This window comes from Leopardus geoffroyi, chromosome B3 (genome assembly GCF_018350155.1).
Source record: "Leopardus geoffroyi isolate Oge1 chromosome B3, O.geoffroyi_Oge1_pat1.0, whole genome shotgun sequence".
NCBI classification, from domain to species: domain Eukaryota; kingdom Metazoa; phylum Chordata; class Mammalia; order Carnivora; family Felidae; genus Leopardus; species Leopardus geoffroyi.
This window is the reverse complement of record NC_059337.1, coordinates 111,835,535-111,855,922: the sequence shown is the minus strand read 5'-3', so window position 1 is coordinate 111,855,922 and position 20,388 is coordinate 111,835,535. Positions and strand designations below refer to the sequence as shown.

General features: G+C 36.5%; 1 protein-coding gene and 1 long non-coding RNA gene across 18 annotated transcripts in view; one reads left to right on the top strand and one right to left on the bottom strand.

Moving 5' to 3' along the window:
• The window catches only part of FUT8 (fucosyltransferase 8), a 310,681-nt gene that overhangs the window by 147,322 nt on the left and 142,971 nt on the right, over positions 1–20,388 (bottom strand). For all 17 annotated transcript variants that reach the window (XM_045451266.1, XM_045451270.1, XM_045451276.1 and 14 more), the window contains one exon: positions 11,500–11,927. In XM_045451266.1, the coding sequence (XP_045307222.1) occupies positions 11,500–11,702 (203 nt within the window). In that variant the 5' untranslated portion in view covers positions 11,703–11,927. The remainder of the gene's footprint in view (positions 1–11,499; positions 11,928–20,388) is intronic.
• Positions 7,389–19,688, top strand: LOC123584003. Its single transcript, XR_006705103.1, has 2 exons — positions 7,389–7,425; positions 19,534–19,688. It is a non-coding gene; the product is annotated as an uncharacterized LOC123584003 (long non-coding RNA).

The following is a 20,388-nucleotide window of genomic DNA, read 5'->3' as shown; positions in this document are numbered from 1 at the left end:
ACCAGGATAAAACAATAAAGGATAATATGTAAAGAATGTTTAATCCAGCCCTAAACTCAAATATTCATACATTTTAAAATTCACTTTGTCTCTACAGAATTTATAAATTTTTTTATTCATTTAGTTTTTGAGAGAGAGAGAGAGAGAGTGCACGTGAGTGAGAGACAGTGACAGAGAATCCCATGAGGTACAGAGAGAGGGAGAGAGAGAGAGAGGGAGACATAGAAGGAGAGAAAATGCAGAAACCGGACTGGGGTTCAAGCTCACCTGGTGCAGGCCTCGAGCTCACCCAATGCGGGGCTTGAACTCACCAACCGTGATATCATGACCTGAGCTGAGGTCGGATGCTTAACTGACTGAGCCACCCAGGCACTCCTCTATAGCATTAATATATGGAAAATAATTCAAACACAAAGTTTAAATTTTTTCAATTGAGTTAAGATTTTAGTATTTTTCTTATGTGACACCTTTCTCAAAGAATGATCCATTCTTGGGGCGCCTGGGTGGCTCAGTCGGTTAAGCGTCCGACTTCAGCTCAGGTCACGATCTCACGGTCTGTGAGTTCGAGGCCCGCGTCGGGCTCTGGGCTGATGGCTCAGAGCCTGGAGCCTGCTTCCGATTCTGTGTCTCCCTCTCTCTCTGCCCCTCCCCAGTTCATGCTCTGTCTCTCTCTGTCCCAAAAATAAATAAACGTTAAAAAAAAAAATTAAAAAAAAAAAAAAAAAAAAGAATGATCCATTCTTCCCTAGAGACCTTTTAGGCAATGATAATCAATAACTAAAATTCCTACATTTTAAATAAAGCTTAAGATGGGGAGTTATAATTCCCACTTCTAAAAGCATATATATAATTCAGTAATGAGAACCAAATTATTAGGAATAAAGCCCATTCTATGCTTCCACTTAACCTAGTGTATTTAACTATTTTATCTCTGCAAAGACAGATCTATCAAATGTGATCATCTATCCCAATCAACTTTCTCCATAGTTTTGATTGTAGGCCCACAGAGGTTAAATAATTTTCTCAAGGTGAAGAGTTACTCTAAAGAACATGTAGGTTTCTGAATTTCAATCCATTGTGCTAAATATGTGACATAAGAAAATTCTTTCTATTAAAAACAATGGAGGGGCGCCTGGGTGGCTCAATCGGTTAAGCGCCCGACTTCAGCTCAGGTCACGATCTCGCGGTCTGTGAGTTCGAGCCCCGCGTCGGGCTCTGGGCTGATGGCTCAGAGCCTGGAGCTTGCTTCTGATTCTGTGTCTCCCTCTCTCTCTGCCCCTCCCCCGTTCATGCTCTGTCTCTCTCTGTCTCAAAAATAAATAAATAAATAAATAAATAAATAAATAAATAAATAAATAAACGTTAAAAAAAATAAAAACAATGGAAACAAGTATTCTGAGTTCTACAATAAGTATATAAGGTCATGCACTTTTTAGATTATTAACTACCATTAACTAAAACTAGATTATCAACTACCATTAGCTAAAATTACTATTTATTGATGAACTACTAATACAAAGGAGGTCTTCTCCATAAGCTTTTAAATCTCATTAAAAGCTTAACAATACTTCAAAATAGAGACTGTTACTGCCATTCTACAAGTGAAAAACCAGAAGATCAGAAAGACTGTAAATCTTTTTTAAGATCAGTTAGTAAGTAGTATACTTGAGGTTCAAATCTAAATCTGAGAAACTCACACTGCATTCATTTCACCAGACTATTCTTTCTTAATATATTCAATCTCTTACTCATAAATCCCATTTCAGTTCTAAATATAAGCTGCTTCAAGAAAGCAAACTGATGAAAATATGGAATAGGTGAACACAGTGTAACAAGTATAAAACAAGAGGAAATCAAAGGTATAAAGTAAGTATATAAAGATTTAAAGTAAACAAAAACATAAGAATGATTCAATAATTGGGCACTGACTTACTTAAGAGCATGTTAATAACTCACATGCAACATGCATAACAGTTCAAAGATTAAGAGAGACAACAGTTAAAAATGAAGACATCCTTATTCACACAAACTTTTGATCAGCAAACTTTGTATAAAGGGCCAGATAGTAAACAGCTCAGGCTTTGTGGCTACATATGGCGTCTGTTGCATGTTCTCCTTGGAATTTATTTCTTCACCAACCATTTAAAAATGTAAAACCCTACAACCCAGTAATTGCACTACCAGATATTTATCCAAAGGAGACCAAAATGTTGATTCAAAGCGGCACATGCACTCTAATATTTATATCAGTGCTATCAACAATAGCTAAATGATGGAAAGAGCCCAAATGTCCATCAGTTAATGAACAGATAAAGAAGATGTGGTATACATATACAATGGAATACTATTTGGAAACCAAAAAGAATGAAATCTTACTATTTGCAAGAATGTGGATGGAACGAGTGTATTATGCTAAGTGAAATAAGTCAGTCAGAGAAAGACAAATATCACAGGATTTCACTCATATGTGGAATTTAAGAAACAAATCAGATAAACATAGGGGAATGGAAGGAAACATAAGATAAAAACAGAGAGGGAGACAAACCATAATAAGACTCTTAAAGACAGGGGAGCCTGGGTCGCTCACTCAGTTAGGTAACCGACTTTGGCTCAGGTCATGATCTCACGGTTTGTGGGTTTGAGTCCTGCATCGGGCTCTGTGCTGACAGCTCAGAGCCTGAAGCCCGCTTGGGATTCTGTGTGTGTGTCTCTCTCTGCCTCCTCTCCCCCACTCACACACATGCTTGCTCTCTCTCCCTCTCTCTCTCTCTCTCAAAGACAAAACATTTTAGGGGCACCTAGGTGGCCCAGTCAGTTAAGCATTCGACTTCGGCTCAGGGCATGATCTCACGGTTCATGGGTTCAAGCCCCGCACTGGGCTCTGTGCTAACAGCTCAGAGCCTGGAGCCTGCTTGGGATTCTGTGTCTCCCTCTCTCTCCGCCCCTTCCCTGCTCACATCTGTCTCTGTCCCTCTCTCAAAAATAAATAAACATTAGAAAAAATTTTTTAATAAATGAAACATTTTTAAAAGAAGAGAAAGACTCTTAAAGACAGAGAACAAACTGAAGGTTGTTAGAGGGGAAGTAGGTAGAGGAATGGGCTAAATGGGTGATGGGTGTAAAGAGGGGACTTGTTGGGATGAGCACTGGGTGTTATATGCAAGTGATGAATCACTGGGTTCTACTCCAGAAATCAATATATACTGTATGTTAACAAACTTGAATTTAAATAAATAAATTTAAAAGAGAGAGAGAGGAGAGAGAGAGAGAGAGAGAGAGAGAGAGAGAGAGAGAGAGAGAGGTGGAGAGGGAGCCGTACAAGTGTTCAAAATAAATAAAAAATAAATAAATAAAAATGTAAAACCATTCTTGCTTGGGAGCCATTAAAGAAAACAACGACAACAAAGAGGTGGCGAGGGCTGGATTTTCCATTAGGCATAGTTTGCCATTTCAAGCCAAGCACACACACACACAAAACCCCAGAGAGCCAACCATCTTCAGCAAGTGAGCTACTATAAGGATCACTGGTAAAAAGGTAGCCAAATTTAATTCACACTTGAATAGTCTGTGACTATTCATATGAAAGCTATACTTACTTGTTTGTGTTCAACTGTTGACTACTTCTGGTTGTTTTTTTATCTATATTTTGAAAACTGAATTAAAAAGTATTCATCAAAAATATCTGTTTCCAAATCAACAGTGATAACTTGTCATTAGATGAACAAAAGGATAAACCATCCACAATGGGAACTTTCTGCATTTACACTTAATTTAAATCAATGCCCATGTTTAAAAGATTACATATGTATACATATAATTACACGAAAAACCCAACACTACAATAAAGGCAAATTCAAAATAATCATATACATAGTGTAGTAACGTAAAGTAACTTTTATCATCCTACTCTTGCCACATTCAATCACTCTCAGTTGGACATAAGGAAAAAAGTTTCCCATTTAGAAATTAAGCAACATACTCTTAAATCATCTGTGGGTCAAACAAAAAAATAACAATAGAAATTTGAAAATATTTTTAAAATTTTTAATTATTTTAATTACAATTAAGATAGGACATTGTCAAAACTTATGGGATGCAACTTAAAATTGGTGCTTAGAGAGAAATTTAAAGTTCACCAGGCATATGTCAGAAAAGAAGCAAGGTTTAAAATCAATGATATAAAATTCTTTCTGAAAAAGCTTTAAAAACAACAGCAAAAGAAAAAAAAACCCACAAAAAATAGAGGATGTAAGAAATTATCAAACTAAGTAGTAATCAATAGAAAAAAAACAAACATATCATTAGAGAAAAAAGCAAAACAAAACAAAAACAACCAGACTCATTCTTGGAAACGGTAAATGAAAGTGATAAACTCTTAGCAAGATAAAAGGAGTAAACAAAAATAATCAGTATCAGGAATGAAAAGAAAGACATTACTACAGGTACCACAGGTGTGGAGAAGAATATTAAAAAGTCATTATGAACAACTTTATGTTAATACATTTGAAAATGTTGATAAAATGTACACATTCCTTGAAAAACACATCTTACGGGCGCCTGGGTGGCGCAGTCGGTTAAGCGTCCGACTTCAGCCAGGTCACGATCTCGCGGTCCTTGAGTTCGAGCCCCGCGTCAGGCTCTGGGCTGATGGCTCGGAGCCTGGAGCCTGTTTCCGATTCTGTGTCTCCCTCTCTCTCTGCCCCTACCCCGTTCATGCTCTGTCTCTCTCTGTCCCAAAAATAAATAAAAAACGTTGAAAAAAAAAAATTAAAAAAAAAAAAAAAAAAAGAAAAACACATCTTACCAAAACTGACATAAGAAAAAATAGAAAATATGAAGAGTCCAATTTCTATTAAAAAGATCAAATCCAGAATTTAAAACCTTCCCATGTCCTCTTTCACTCCCCAACTCAACCCTTGCACACCCCTCAAAAGACTCTAGACCCAGAGGGCTTTGCTGGTAGAATTCTAACAAAGATTTAAAATAGAATGAATACCAACTTTATACAAAACCTTCCAGAGAATAGAACTTCCCTGCATAACCTTGCTACCAAAACCCAAAAGGCATTGTAAGAAGGAAAAACTACAGGTATACGTGTCTTGTTTAACATAGAAAAAAATTCTGAAATAAAACACTGGCAAATTTAATCCAGCAATATATAAAAAGGCTAGTAAAAAGTCCAGGGAGAAAGCATTTGTTTGTCAGACTGGAAAGGCTAGGAATCTTGACCACAAATCTCATTAAAATATTCTCACACAGGGAAGCAACAGTTTTCCTAAGGAAAAATAAGATACTCTCAATAGCATAAGGAATAATGGATGCAGGGTTGCAAAAAATGAAAACCACATACATAAGGGAAGGTTACAAGTAGATGGCAGGTGCTCTATACATTCCAATCCATTCACTTGTTCTAGGAATATAAGTATACTCTTTACATGAGAGATGAGCAGTTACAGAGATGAGAGCCTAGAGCAAATTTTCCAATCAACCAACAGGAACAAAGACATCCCTACTTTCTAATACCAACTTCTTGAACAGAAGTAAGATATGACCTATGAAACACCCCATCAGTTTCCTTTCTACCCATGTCAATGTTCCACACTTCTGTTGTCTCAGTCAAATTTTCCACCATAAGAGTCATGCTTTGGCTCTAATCCATCTGGGAAAATTACTGCATAGCTCAGAAAAACAGATAATCCCTAAATTAATTATACATTCTTTGTGGTTTGTAAATGCATAGTTTACAGCTAGCATCTAAATTCCAGAAGAAATTTCTTCTGTTTTCCTGAATCAAACAAACAACCTTATTAGTAGGTCACAAAGTCACATTTGAATTTTCTTAAAGTTGTAATCTCAAAAATAAATGGACCTAGAATAAAATGAAAGGAAAGCTGTCAATTAAGTACTCTTTAGATTTTACAAGTTCTGTCCAGTTGCAACATCTGGCCTGCTTATGGTGTACTGCTCAAGGGCTTTTGAACAAGTTTCAATAATTTTCTAGGTATTTTCTGCTAAATGTCAACCATGACTGAGAGGCAATGCGGCAGATTCAAATTCCAAGAAGCAAAAATTCTGTGAACCGACAGTAATTTCATATTATTAAAGGTTGAGATAAAACAAACATGAAGCATGTAAAGGCATTCCTATAGAATGGCAGGCTAAGAAAGTGATGATCTCTAAGTTTTTAAAAGAAAGACTATGACATATTTACCTAACATGCTGGCAATTAACAAGTAAGAAAGCGATGTCTGCAGAAAGACAAGTAAGAGCACAGAGAAAACATGGGAAAATAAGCAGATGTACATTGGTTCCCAAACCAAAAAATTCAATCATTAATTTAATCTAGGTCAGTATCACCTCATGTCTAGATTAGTACTATGTTTCCTAGTTAATTTCATTCCAATGAGACACATGCCCCAAATTCACCTGAAAATCTAAATTTTACTCAACCATTTTCAATGTGTCATTCCTCTGCTAAAAATCCAACCATACCTCCCTATTACTACCAACAAAGTCTAAACTAAACTCTAGCTGTCAGAACCATGATGATTTGACCTACTCTAGTACTTCTGGAAAGGAGAATTGTGGGTTAAATATGGCTACACATTCTTTGCAGTTCCTCTTTCTCTGCCCTGAATATGGAGTGTCCCTTTCACTTGCATACACTAGTAGAAGGTGGCAGAAGGGACACTGTGTGACTTTGGATACTTGGCCTTTTTCTGCTCTTGCCCTCTTGGAACACTACTATGTAAGACATCTGGACTATCCTGCTGGAAAAGCTACATGGAAGGGAGCAACTGACGGCCCCAGCTAATGAGTGAGGTCATCTGGACTGCCTTACCACAATGTAGCAACCACAAGAGCAACCCCAGATTAGAAACACAACCCAGTTGAGGACAACTTTAATTAATGAAATTTTGTTTTACGTCACTGGGTTTTTACTTTATCTTATATTACGTATATGTTTGTGTGTGTGTGTGTGTGTGTGTATACACATAATTTTACGTGGTATATAAACCCAATTTTTAAAAAGAATGCAATAAGAAAACAAACTTTAATACAAAACCTCAGCTTTTAAAAAATAGGTAACAAATGTGAACAGACACCTCACAGAAGAATGGCAATTAAGCACATGAAAAAAATGTTCAACATCATTAGCCATGATAGAAATGCAAACTGAGGGGCAGCTGGGTAGCTCAATCCATTGAGCATCAGACTCTTGATTTTGGCTGAGGTCATGATCTCATAGGTCATAAGGTCGGCCTGCATCAGGCTTTGCACTGAGAGCACAGAGCCTGCTTGCGATTCTTCCTCTTTCCCCTTCTCTCTGCCCCTCCCCCACTAGTGCTCTGTATCTCTCTCAAAATAAATAAACATTGGGGCGCCTGGGTGGCTCAGTCAGTTAAGCATCCGACTTCGGCTCAGGTCACGATCTCGCGGTCCGCGAGTTCGAGCCCCGAATCGGGCTCTGGGCTGATGGCTCAGAGCCTGGAGCCTGCTTCCAATTCTGTGTCTCCCTCTCTCTCTGCCCCTCCCCCGTTCATGCTGTGTCTCTCTCTGTCTCAAAAATAAACGTTAAAAAAAATTTTTAAAAATAAAAATAAAATAAATAAATAAACATTAAAGAAAAAAAACAGAAATGCAAGTTGAAGCTACAGTGAGATAATACTACATTTCTGTTAAAACAGCTAAAATAAAAATAACTAACAATAGCAAGTGCTAAAAGTGAGAGCAACTGGAACTCCCAAGCATTGTTGGTAGGAATGCAAAACGATGCAGATAAACTGGAAAACATTTGGGCAACTTCTTAAAAAATTAAAAATGCACTCAAATGACCCAGCCACCCCACTCCTGGATATTTACCCAAGAGTTCTTGCAAAGAGCTATAGAGCAAATGTTATAACAGCTTTGTTCATAATTGTCCAAAAACAAAAACAACCCTAACATCCTTTAACTGGTCAATACATCAAAAAAAAAAAAAAAAAAAAAGACAACAATACTGTGATACATCAATACTGTCGAATACTACTCAGTATTAAAAAGGAATTAAGGGGCACCTGGGTGGCTCAGTTGGTTGAGCGTCTGACTTTGGCTCAGGTCATGATCTCACAACTCTGTGAGTTCGAGCCCCACACCGGGCTCTGTGCTGATGGCTCGGAGCCTGGAGCCTGCTTCAGATTCTGTGTCTCCCTCTTTCTCTGCCCCTAACCCACTCACATTCTGTCTCTGTCTCTCTCAAAAATAAATAAACATTAGAAAAAAAAAATTTTTTTAATAAAAAAATAAAAAGGAATTAAAATAATACTCAGGAAAAAGAAAAAAAACTACCAATACACACAATAACATTAATGAATCCCAAGTACATTATACTAAATGAAAAAAAAAAAAAGATACAGGGGCGCCTGGGTGGCTCAGTCGGTTAAGCATCCGACTTCAGCTCTGGTCATGATCTCACAGTCCGTGAGTTCGAGCCCAGCGTCGGGCTCTATGCTGACAGCTCGGAGCCTGGAGGCTGCTTCAGATTCTGTGTCTCCCTCTCTCTCTGACCCTCCCCTGTTCATGCTCTGTGTCTCTCTATCTCAAAAATAAATAAACATTTTTAAAAATTTTTTTAAAAAAAGATACAAAAGGAGACAAACCACATTATTCTACTTAGGAACAGAATAAAATGCAGGAGAAAATAGATCAGTGGGTATTAGGGACAGAAGGTAAGGCTAGAATTTGACCACAAATGGGCACAACAGAATTCTGGTGGGAGGTAGAATTCTTCTATAATTTAATTGTGGTGGTAGTTACACAACTGTAAGTATTTGCCACAATTCATACACCTATGTGCTAAAAAAAGAAAAAAGAAAAAAGAAAGAATTTTAATGTATAAAAATTATTCATCAATAAGTCAGAATTAGACACACACACACACACACACACCCCAACCTCCCAAACTTTGTGCATAAACATATATCCCTCAGAATAATGATTTTTAAATTATTTTCCTAAATATGTAGTACAATCAACAAAATTATCAAATTCTAGCTGAAGAACTGGTTAGATGGTTTTAAAACTAGTGCCCTAAATCTTAAAAATTGTAATTTCAAGCTTCTGAGTTGCTTTCCAAACCCAATCCATATGCCTCATCTGAAAGAAATGACCTAGTTTTACAGACATATGAATTACTCCTTTTTGGTCTAGCTTATGAACACATTTTTTTTTTTTTTAATAAGAAAAAGACATAGCAAATTGGGTACAAAATGTTACAATGAGAGAGGGAAAAAACACCAACACCAGTAGCACATCTACTGTTCTTCCTTTTATGCCAGGGTTTCTAAAATGGAATCCCTCTGGCTAAAACACAAATGTCCCTACCCGTAAAGTTGATGGAAAGACCTGAGGAGGTTTTTGTCCCTAATGAGGGAAAATAATTACTTATTTATTTTCCTAAAATTACAGCTCTCTCTATAAAAACTAACTCAAACCGTGTTTTCAGATTATATTTACAATATTAAAGCATGACGTACTGTCTCTGCTCTTAGTTGTCTCTACATTTGAACACAGTAGTTGAGAATTTAATTTCAACACAAATGAATATAAATAAAGTGGCTTACAAAACCCAAAGATCACTCCACAGAAGAAACAACTATTATTAGAGGCAAGCTTTCTTTCATGCAATACAAACAAAATACTTGGCAGTCAGAAATAAACCAGCTGAAGTATCAGTATTGAAGTTGGAATGAGGAGAAAATTAATCAATTATTTACGAGCCTAAATTGTTAAGAAGCAAAATCTTTTCCAAGGAGCAATGATTCCCAGGATGTAGAATAAGATTTTACTACAATCAAAGCATATCCCAAAATCAATTAGCCCAGCATCTACTCTTGGCGATCTTCTACATGAGATTTTAGTTGAGATTTCTGAATCAGTGACTTCTCTCTGGTTTCTATCCGCAGAGGCAACACATTTCATCAGAGTCCAGGCTTTCAGGTCATACTGCTAGGAAGCAAAGTAAGCTCCGCCACTTGTGGAAAGTATAACTTTGGGAAAAATTAAATTACTTAATATCCCTTTCATACCTCATCTGTAAAATGGTTATAAAAATAGTACCGGCATCTCATAAAGAAATTTATGAAATTTAATGAGATAATCCAAGCAAAGCCCTTGGCACAGTACCTGGCACATGATAAACTTGATAAATGACAGCTATTATTATTAGCCTCTAAATTATCAACCTTTGATTCTCATAACAAATGACTGAGTAAGACTCTATTGAGAGATCACCTTCTCCATGATACTCCCAGGCTCCCGCCCAAAAGGAAATAAAAGGATATATAAATGCAAGAAGTTCTCTGTCCACTTTCTAATCCCTAATTACTTTGTATTTTACCGCATGGTACTACTTCTACAAATGACAGGAATAATTTTTCATTCATTGTATAAAATTCTTAAAACCTAGCATTTTCTTCCATAAAACATAAAAGGACCAAAAATAATATTATGGTGAAGAAAAAAGTTGAGAGAAAGAAGTGAGTTCCAAAGAAAGAGTGCACAGGCAGTGGCAGTGGGGAGGTAAGGGAATCGGAGAACCATAGAAGTCTTCCCTCAAGCTCCAAAAGCATGTGACTCTGCCAACTACATTCTTTTTTCACAGACTGCTACTCAGCTTCCACACCCTAGCATTCTCCCTCTCTCCTTCCCCATCTGCTCTGAAGGCTCTATGCACAGTAGGATGCTTTCACCTTCTACTCCTCAATGTATCTTTCTCAAAAGGGAATGAATTCTGTCCTCTTTTTCTCTACACTACCTCTCTTAGGGTCAATTACCAACTCTAGAGTAATGACTCTTCATCTCGAATCTTCAAATTCTAGCCTGAGAGACAGCAGGCACTAAACACATAATCACCTTCATATATAAAGCAGAGGAACTAGAATTTAGGAATTATTTGTTCCCTGAAAATACAAGATTTTGTATTTCCTAACAGGTGATGCCTTCCAACATACATGGCACATTTTTTAATAGACTAGAAGCAGCAACAATAACAATTCCCTAGGTTCCAGATCCAGTTGTTTTATTTAATGATGAATTTTTGTTTCTTCATTTTAGTAAGTTATATTTAGACTGACTCAGCCTCCCAATTATTATAAATGTCATTGTTATAGTCCATATAATAAAAATTTTAATATGTGCTAATTTAAATCATACAAAGTTTGTATTTAATGTATCAAAATTATTCAAAATGCTGAAGACAACTATAAATGAAGTATAAAAACATAAATTAAATGGCATGGTTTTTCTATATTAAAATCTATGTGCAAAATAAGTTTTGACATTATGGAGAAATTCTCTATTCATATAGAATTGGTATAAAAAGTATCTCACTAAAATATTTAAATTTTTACAAAAACAGTTTAAAAAAATCATTAAGTATTTTTTAATCGATGAATGAAGCCCTAAAACTAAAAACTAAGTACAATACTTCATCATTCTTCCTTCATTTTCAGAACCTACCGGAGAGATTCAGCCATTCGCCTCAAATCTTCATTTTGCTGTTTTAAGCGTTCAAGCTTTGCCAGAATCTTGGACAGTTCTCGGCTAGAGTGATCAGGGTGGTCATTATCTCGTACCAAGTGACCACCTATATAAAACAGCAAGGTCCCCCAGGCAAAAAGAATGAGCATAATCCAACGCCAGGAACCAGTCCATGGCCGCATTTTCAGATTTTCAACTCACTCCCCTGGCTTCCCGGAGCTCAAAGAATTGGAAACATCTTAAGTCTGTTTGTAGCTAGTGCGTAAGCAGTAGCCTTTTGTTGTTTCAACACATCATGCTTCAGAGAATTTGTGTCTCTGGTAGTCCTGTAGTGAATCTTTCAAGGAGATCCTCCTGGTGGTATGAGTAAGAAGCTTTACTGTCTTGTGCTTCATGGACTCTACACGCTGTGGAAAGAGTAAGAAACGTATTTAAATTATTTAGGATATGGAAAATAGCATATGCTGAGATTCATGGAGTTGGAGGAAACACTCTGGTGTTGATTGGCAGATAACCTAACTGCCTAATAATAAGTAAAAGGCAAAAGCTTTCATATCTGCCTATTAAATCAACTATGTATATATACTAGGGCTCTACCAGATTAATTAATTAGCTCTAAGCTTGAAAGTCCTCTAAGTGCCATCATCACTTTTCCTTCATACACCATTGTCAATAGATCATATATGGAGATCAAAAAACTGTATCTTTGAATAAGCAATCAAAACCAAACAAAATGTATTCAACTACATATTTTGGTCTAATGTTTCCATTAACTCAAACAGAAACATGTTCTCTGTATGAGTGAATTCATTCCTGTAAGATCTTGACTCCATCCCCCTCCATCTCACTACTCAACTGCCTTTATACTACTTAACCCTGCAGGTGACAGGCACAGTGTCACTGATAAATTCTAAAAGTGATGTGTATGTTAGCTAATAAGCAAAGGTTATCACAGCCATTAAGCAGCAGGTAACCACTCCATATATCACAAGCAAAGGCTCATAAAGATTAGGCTAGATTATCCGTTCCTCAATTTATTAAAAAATACCAATAATTGCAACATAAGCCTATACCAATTATATCTTAGTCACTGTGCATCTTAATTATAAGTGCACATACTTTCTCAGGCGTGGCTGTGGGTTTCATTTGTCACTTTATCATCTGGCTTAGAATCCCCTTTAGAAACAAAACAGTTTTTTCCCCAAGAAAAAAATTATAGGCAGATCAAAGATCAGTCATATGATGCCTACTTTTTATGCTATATAGAAAAATACAGGTATTCAGAGTTTCCTAGTTAAAAAGCAAATTAAAAAATGAATCCACTGATGGTTTAAGGTATGGATTTAATTCGGTAAGTCAACAAAAGAAGCTATTAAATCTGAGTTAACAATCTTGTGGGTGACAATATATGCAACATTGTAAATTGCTGTTATACCATACGCTGAATCCATAATATAGTCTAGTTAATTCCAAACTATACCAATAAGATATTAATTTTTTTAATCTTTCCCTTCATAGCAAAAGTTAACTTAGAAACATAACTGTGATAAACAAAAGAGAAGATAGCTTTCTAAAGACATCATTTAAATAACAATAAAAAGATGTGCTGTAACATTTTATTAAAATTACAATTAAAAATTATAATTTTTCAAAGCCAGAAAAACTATAATAACTCAAATAGAAACAGAAGTCTACAGAAACACAAATCTTGTTACATAAAATACCTTAAATTCTTATAAACCATCATCAAAAATAACCAAAATATTAAACTACCACATTTCACAACATAGTAATATTGACATTACAGAAGTTGTAAAAACTCATTAAAAATTGTTTTAGGAGATGGGGCACCTGGGTGGCTCAGTTGGTTAAGCATCCAACTTCAGATCAGGTCATGATCTCACAGTTCGTGGGTTTGAGCCCCATGTTAGGCTCCATGCTGACATCTCAGAGCCTGGAGCCTTCTTCAGATTCTGTGTGTCTCTCTCTGCCCCTCCCCTACTCATGCTCTGTCTCTCTCTCTCAAAAATAAATAAAAGCATTTTTAAAAAAACTGTTGTAGGAGCAAAACATGGTCATTTTCTTAATAGCATCATTTGTACTTTTCTTTTAAGTTTATTTATTTATTTTGAGAGAGCACACGAGCATGTGAGCATGAGTGGGGGAGAGGCAGAGAGAGAGGGAGAGAGAATCCCAAGCAGGCTCCATTATGTCAACCCAGAGCCTGATGCAGGGCTCAATCTCAGGAACCATAAGATCATGATCTGAGCCAAAATCAAAAGCTGGATGCTTAACTGACACAGCCATCCAGGCACCCCTGCATTCTGTTTTTGGAAGAGAATGCTTCCCAATTTTATTGTTCTTGGCTAGTATTTAAACATGAAATCAGAAAAAACAAGCCAAGCTGAACATCAAGTAGTTTTCTATGTAATTTTCCTTAGCATGGTTTAAAAGTTGGTATAGAATTTTTTACCCTATCCATAATGAATGCCTGCTTCCTTACTGTGTTTACTGCCTATTGTTTGAACTATGAACTATGTCTGTTAAAATGTAAACTCCATGATATTTCTCCATTTTGTTCACTGATGTATCCTAAGTACTTAGAGCAGTATTTGACCCTTAGTAGGTACTAATAAAATTTTTGAATAAATAACTGAATGAGTGAAGGATATCATATATGACGTATGGTAGTATGATATATTACACAATTCATGCACATTAGCCTCAAGTGCCATTTTATACTCCACTTAAGAAAGCGAATCTGAATGTAGAAAGTAAGACAGTGCTATTATGAGGAAAACAGTTCAAAAATAAAAGACATCCATAAGCTTTAGGATTTATTATTATCAACACATGTCTCACAAGACACCCTCAAATATTTAAAATATATTGGTCTACGGGGCACCTGGGTGGCTCAGACAGTCAAGCGTCCAACTTCGGCTCAGGTCATGATCTTGCGGTCTGTGAGCTCGAGCCCCGCGCTGGACTCTGTGCTGACAGCTCAGAGCCTGGAGCCTGCCTTGGATTCTGTGTCTCCTTCTCTCTCTGCCCCTCCCCTGCTTACACTTGTATCTGTCTCTCTTTCTCTCAAAAGTAAATAAATATTTAAAAAATTACAATATATTGGTCTAAAAGGCCATAACATCAACTTATGGTTATCTTTCAAACATGAGAAAATGATTTTCTCAATATTAGTGAAAATATTTCAAATTTATTAGTAAGAAAGATTTCAACATTAACTACATGAGCTAATTTCTGACTAAAATTTGTATAGTAATGTTTGTTGAGATTTCTTCTAGGAGTGGGTTAAGTATTTATTAATTCATTCTTATTTGAGATTCACATACCACCTTTCATCTGCAGAATATATATGTATATATATATTTTTTCAGAATATTAAGTGGATTGAAATGTGTCAGGCTTCCTTACACAAATTTATTTAATTAGTGAATACCACTTTTTTTTTTAAGGTAATGGGTATTTAAATGATTTTTTTTTTGTATTTACAGAGATTCTTTGGGTTACATTTGCTTAATGTCTCTGAAACAAAAAAATATATATGTAATTTTTCAAAGTAATTTCTTGAATCTGAAAGCTAAAGTATATAATCAGTAAAACTGAGAGCTTTAATAAAGTTGCTCTGAGGCTTAGATGGCATTAATATATAATGCACTTACTATAATGCTGGGCCCATAAGAGGTGCTCAATAAAAGGTAATATTATTTTAATGCTGATACGATATGGAGATTAAAAATATGGGTACCAGGGGCGCCTGGGTGGCTCAGTCGTTAAGCGTCCGACTTCGGCTCAGGTCATGATCTCGCGGTCTGTGAGTTCGAGCCCTGCGTCGGGCTCTGTGCTGACAGCTCAGAGCCTGGAGCCTGCTTCAGATTCTGTGTCTCCCTCTCTCTCTGACCCTCCCCTGTTCATGCTCTGTCTCTCCCTGTCTCAAAAATAAATAAAAACGTCAAAAAAAAAATTAAAAAAAAAAATATGGGTACTAGAATAGGCAAAGCCTAGACTAGAGTGTTGTTCTGCTATATCACAGCTAGGTAACCTTACTGAAGTTCAATTTCTTTTTCTGTAAAATGGATATAATACATACTACCTCTCCCACAGAATACTAAAAGAGGCGTAGACAAAATAATCTTGGGAAGCAGTTAGCATATCACTAGTGAATTTTTCTTATGCTACATATGTTAATGCTGTTACATTATTTTAGACTCATTTATAATATTTGGTATAATTTATATACCATATATTATTATAGGCAGTTTCTAAAATAGCTGCCAATGATCCCGGGGTCCTGTACTCATGCCCTGTGTAATCTCCACCTCCTGAATGTGGGCTGGACCTAGTGACTTGCTTCTTAGATAGAATACAGCAAAGTGATATGATTTCACTTCTGAGATAAGTTTACAAAACACTGATATTTCTTTCTTGCTCACATTCTCTCTTCTTGTTTACTTTGATGCTGCCATTTGAAAAGGCCCATGTGGAATGGAACTGAATCTGCCAACGACCACATGAGTAAGCCTGGAAATGGATCCTGCACCTGTCAAACTTTGATGTGACTACAGCTTGGTTCACATTTTGATTTCAGGCTTTTGAAAGGCCATAAGCCAGATGATCTAGCTAAGCCATGCCCAGATTCTTGGCCAGCAGATAATAACTGTTTTAAACCACTCAGTCTTAGGGCAATTTGTTATGTAACAATAGATAATTAATATACATGCCAACTTCCTACTGGGGCTGAATGCCTGGTCTTCAGTTCATGTGTTATTCTTTCTGTTCACAGCAAGTTGTACAAAGCCTAAGGCACGGAGTAGGCATTCCAGATACCAGACACAATTGAATCTTAATCACATTTTCTTATATATCCTGCCAACACATCTTACAAATACCATAAAAGTTAAACTCAATTTATAGCTTAGTTTTATACCATACTAAAAGTGTAAAGGCCATTTTTCTTAATGTTTGCTAAACAGAGTTCCACTTCCAACCATGTCAGAATAACTAGCACTAGATTTGCCCTCACATGTAAACAACTAGAAAACCTAAATATTCAGAAAAACTGTTTTCAGAGATTGGGCAATGGTCAGGCAAGACTGTGATGCCTGAGATGAGATTAACAATCAAAGGTAAGCCCTATAATTACTCCAGCTTTCTGCCTAAAATTTACTGAACACCCCCACAAAAGGGGAGAACCCAGGCAAAGCACAGCTATCTTCCTGAGGTGATAAGATAGAGACTACAGTTTAAAAGTTTAAGGGGAGAGGATCTACAAGTCAGTATATTAAAGAGGAGGGAGTTGCCCAGAGAAAAGGATCCAAAAATTGTCATAAGTGATCCTTTAGTCTTTGGCTAGATACTAGGCTCTACATGCAGAAGTCTCACAAGGCTGGCAAAGAACAATTATCAAGGAAAGAAAAATTAAATACTAGGTAAATGAAAAATGCACATCTCTCAGAGATCGTATAAAGGGGAAAACCTAGGAGTCCCACCCACATAAAATGAAAATGCCACATAGAAAATCTAGGGCATTCAGCAGAAAGCCAAGAAATAAAACATCTTAGAAGTTAAAGTTAAGTAAGCCGTAGAGTAGGGATCAGAAAATTGTCTCTAAAGAGCAAGATAATAAATATCACAAGCTATGTGCAACACATACAGTCTCTACCATATATCTTTGTTTTTATTTTTTATTTCTTTATAGCTCTTTAAGAATGTAAAATCCAATTTTAGCTCAAAAGCTATACAAAAACACTCTGTCGACCAGCTTTAGCTCATGAGTCAAAAGTTTAATGACTCCAGCCATAGAATAAAGATTAGGCTGACAAAAGCTATAACAAAACTTAAAAACAAGCTACAAAAGGACCAAGGTGATCCAAAAGTAAATTAAATGTCTATCAAATTCTTTCAAGAAAGACAACAAAATACAGTCAACAATATAAAGTTCACACTCTCCAACAACTAATCAAAAATTACAAAGAACACTGAGAAAGATCATCTTGTGATGCAGGCATCCAATGACATGCTAAAGGCTAAGGATGTACTAGAATATTGAGCAAACAATCTTGGCACTCCAAGGCCCCACACCAAGAATAAGGTAGCAGCATTCGACTACTGCAAGAGTTTTAAGTCTCTGATTCGGTGAAGGGAACAACTGCAAAAACAGCAATTCAATCGCTGACTGGAATGACCCCATCCCCATCCATACATAAATAAACAGCCTCAAAGAAGAAACGTGCCCATTTCTGGGCATAACCATTCACCTCAGTCTTTACTGCTCTGTCCTTAAAATGTCTGGCATGCAACATAAATCATGAGACATTAAAAAAAAAAAAAAAAAAAAAGCAAGATATAACAAACCATTTTCAAGAGATAAAGCAAATACCAGAACCAGAATCATAAATGAACTAGATGTTAGAACTACCAGACAGAAAATTTAGAATAATTATAACTAAACATTAAAAAATCTGTGATAGGGGCGCCTGGGTGGCGCAGTCGGTTAAGCGTCCGACTTCAGCCAGGTCACGATCTCGCGGTCTGGGAGTTCGAGCCCCGCGTCAGGCTCTGGGCTGATGGCTCAGAGCCTGGAGCCTGTTTCCGATTCTGTGTCTCCCTCTCTCTCTGCCCCTCCCCCGTTCATGCTCTGTCTCTCTCTGTCCCAAAAATAAATAAACGTTGAAAAAAATCTGTGATAAATGTGGACAACATACATGAACTAATGGATTCAGCAGATGAAATACCAAATAAACAAAAATAAAATATCAGAGGACCTTAAACAGGCCTATAAGAAAACTGGACAAAAGTGAAAACGAATCAGTGAACATGACAAGAGGTCACAGATATTATACAAAATAAAACCCAAATAGGAAAAAAAGACTGGGAAAAAAAGGAACTCAAAAGCTGTGGGAGGATGATCTGAAACATACGTAACTGGAGCTGCAGAGAGGATAAAAAATGAGGCAAAAAATACATTTTAAAAGATGTTAGCTGAGAATTTTCTAAAATGAATGAATGATAAACCACAAATCTAAGAAATGAAGAAAACTGCTGGAAGGATAAATTTAAAAGGTAGGCAAAGCTGCTGAAAAACAAAGATAGAAAATCTTGCAGGTAGCTAGGGAAAAAACTTAACATACAGATAAACAAAGAATAAGAACATACTTCTTATGAAAAACAATGTCAACCAGAAGACAATGGAGCAACTTCTTTAAAATACTGGGTAGGGAGGGGGCGCCTGGGTGGCTCAGTTGGTTAAGAGTCTGACTTCGGGTCAGGTCATGATCTCACAGCTAATTAGTTCGAGTCCCACATTGGGCTCTGTGCTGACAGCTCAGAGCCTAGAGCCTGCTTCAGATTCTGTCTCTCCCTCTCTCTGCCCCTCCCCAGCTCACACTCTGTCTCTCTATCTCTCTCACTCTCTCAAAAATAAATAAACGTTAAAAACATTAAAAAAAAACTGGGTGGGGAGAATGGGAGTGGGGAGAAGGTCAACTTACAACCAGTGAAAATATCTTCCAAAAGTTAGTTGTTTCCAGGAGAAGAAAAGGGGGGAGAGGGTACTGAAAAATACTCTGTGCCAGCAAAACCGCACTACATGTAAAAAGTTAAATGAAGTCTTTCAAGTAGGAGGAGGAGGATACTATGTAGAAATATGGATCTACACAAAGAAAAAAATAGCACCAAAAATGGTAAAATCTAAAGAAAATAACGACGTATTTTCCCTTAACTTAATAACAATAAATAGCTAATTCACAAATGGCAATAATGTATCACTAGGTTTACAAATCTGTAGAATATATGATGACAAAACACAAAAGGAGAGGAGGGAGGAAATGGGAGTGCACTGTAGTAAAGTTCTCACTATATATTAGACTGAGAACTTAAAAATGTATATTGTAAGCCCTAGAGCTGCACTGTCTGCTTCAATTGTCACTAGCCACATGCAATTATTTAAATTAGAATGGAAAGCCTGGGTGGTTCAGTCGGTTGAGCTGCAGACTTCAGCTCAAGTCATGATCTCACGGGTTCGTGAGTTCGAGACCCACATCAGGCTCACTGCTGTCAACGCAAAGCCCACTTTAGATCTCTATCCTCCTCTCTCTGCCCCTCCCCTGCTCAGTGTTCTCTCTCTCAAAAATAAATAAAACATTAAAAATTTTTTTTAATTAGAATTAAAATTATAAATGTATCCTCAGTCATAATTCAATCGTTCAACAGCCACTTGTGCCTATGGCTACCACTGTGAATGGTACAGATTTGGAACACTTCCATCATCTCATTAAGTATCAGCCAGGATTCTTCCAGAGCAACAAATAATTTAGAAAATAAAAATAAGTATGAAAAATCCGATAGTGGAGACAAAATTTTTTAAAAACTGTAATTCAAAATATGAAACAGAAAGGATGAACATAAGATATCTAATTTAGATATCTTTGGGCTTTCTGAGATAGGAGATAATTTAGTATCTTGAAAAGACAGGGGAAGTTTCACAGTTGCAACAGAGAAGGGAGCACATTTGAGATAGGAGAAATGGTATGAGCAAAGGTCTTTGTTCATTATGGTGACCATTTCTGAAACGAACTCTCCTGTGCCACCAGTTAGTAGTTTACCTTCTAATAAGTTACTTCACTCAGTGTAGTTATTTATATACTAAGCTCTATTTATTTTAAAATATATAGTATGGTTCTTATCATCATTTGTAATAGAGAACACGTGGAACAAATCTACCAGGTACTTTATCTGTATAAAACACCGTAATTCGATCACTCATTCACTCAAAAAATACTTAATAAGTCCCTATCATATAAAAGACACTGTCCTAGGCAGTGGATTGTAGCAGTGAACAAGACAGACTAAAGT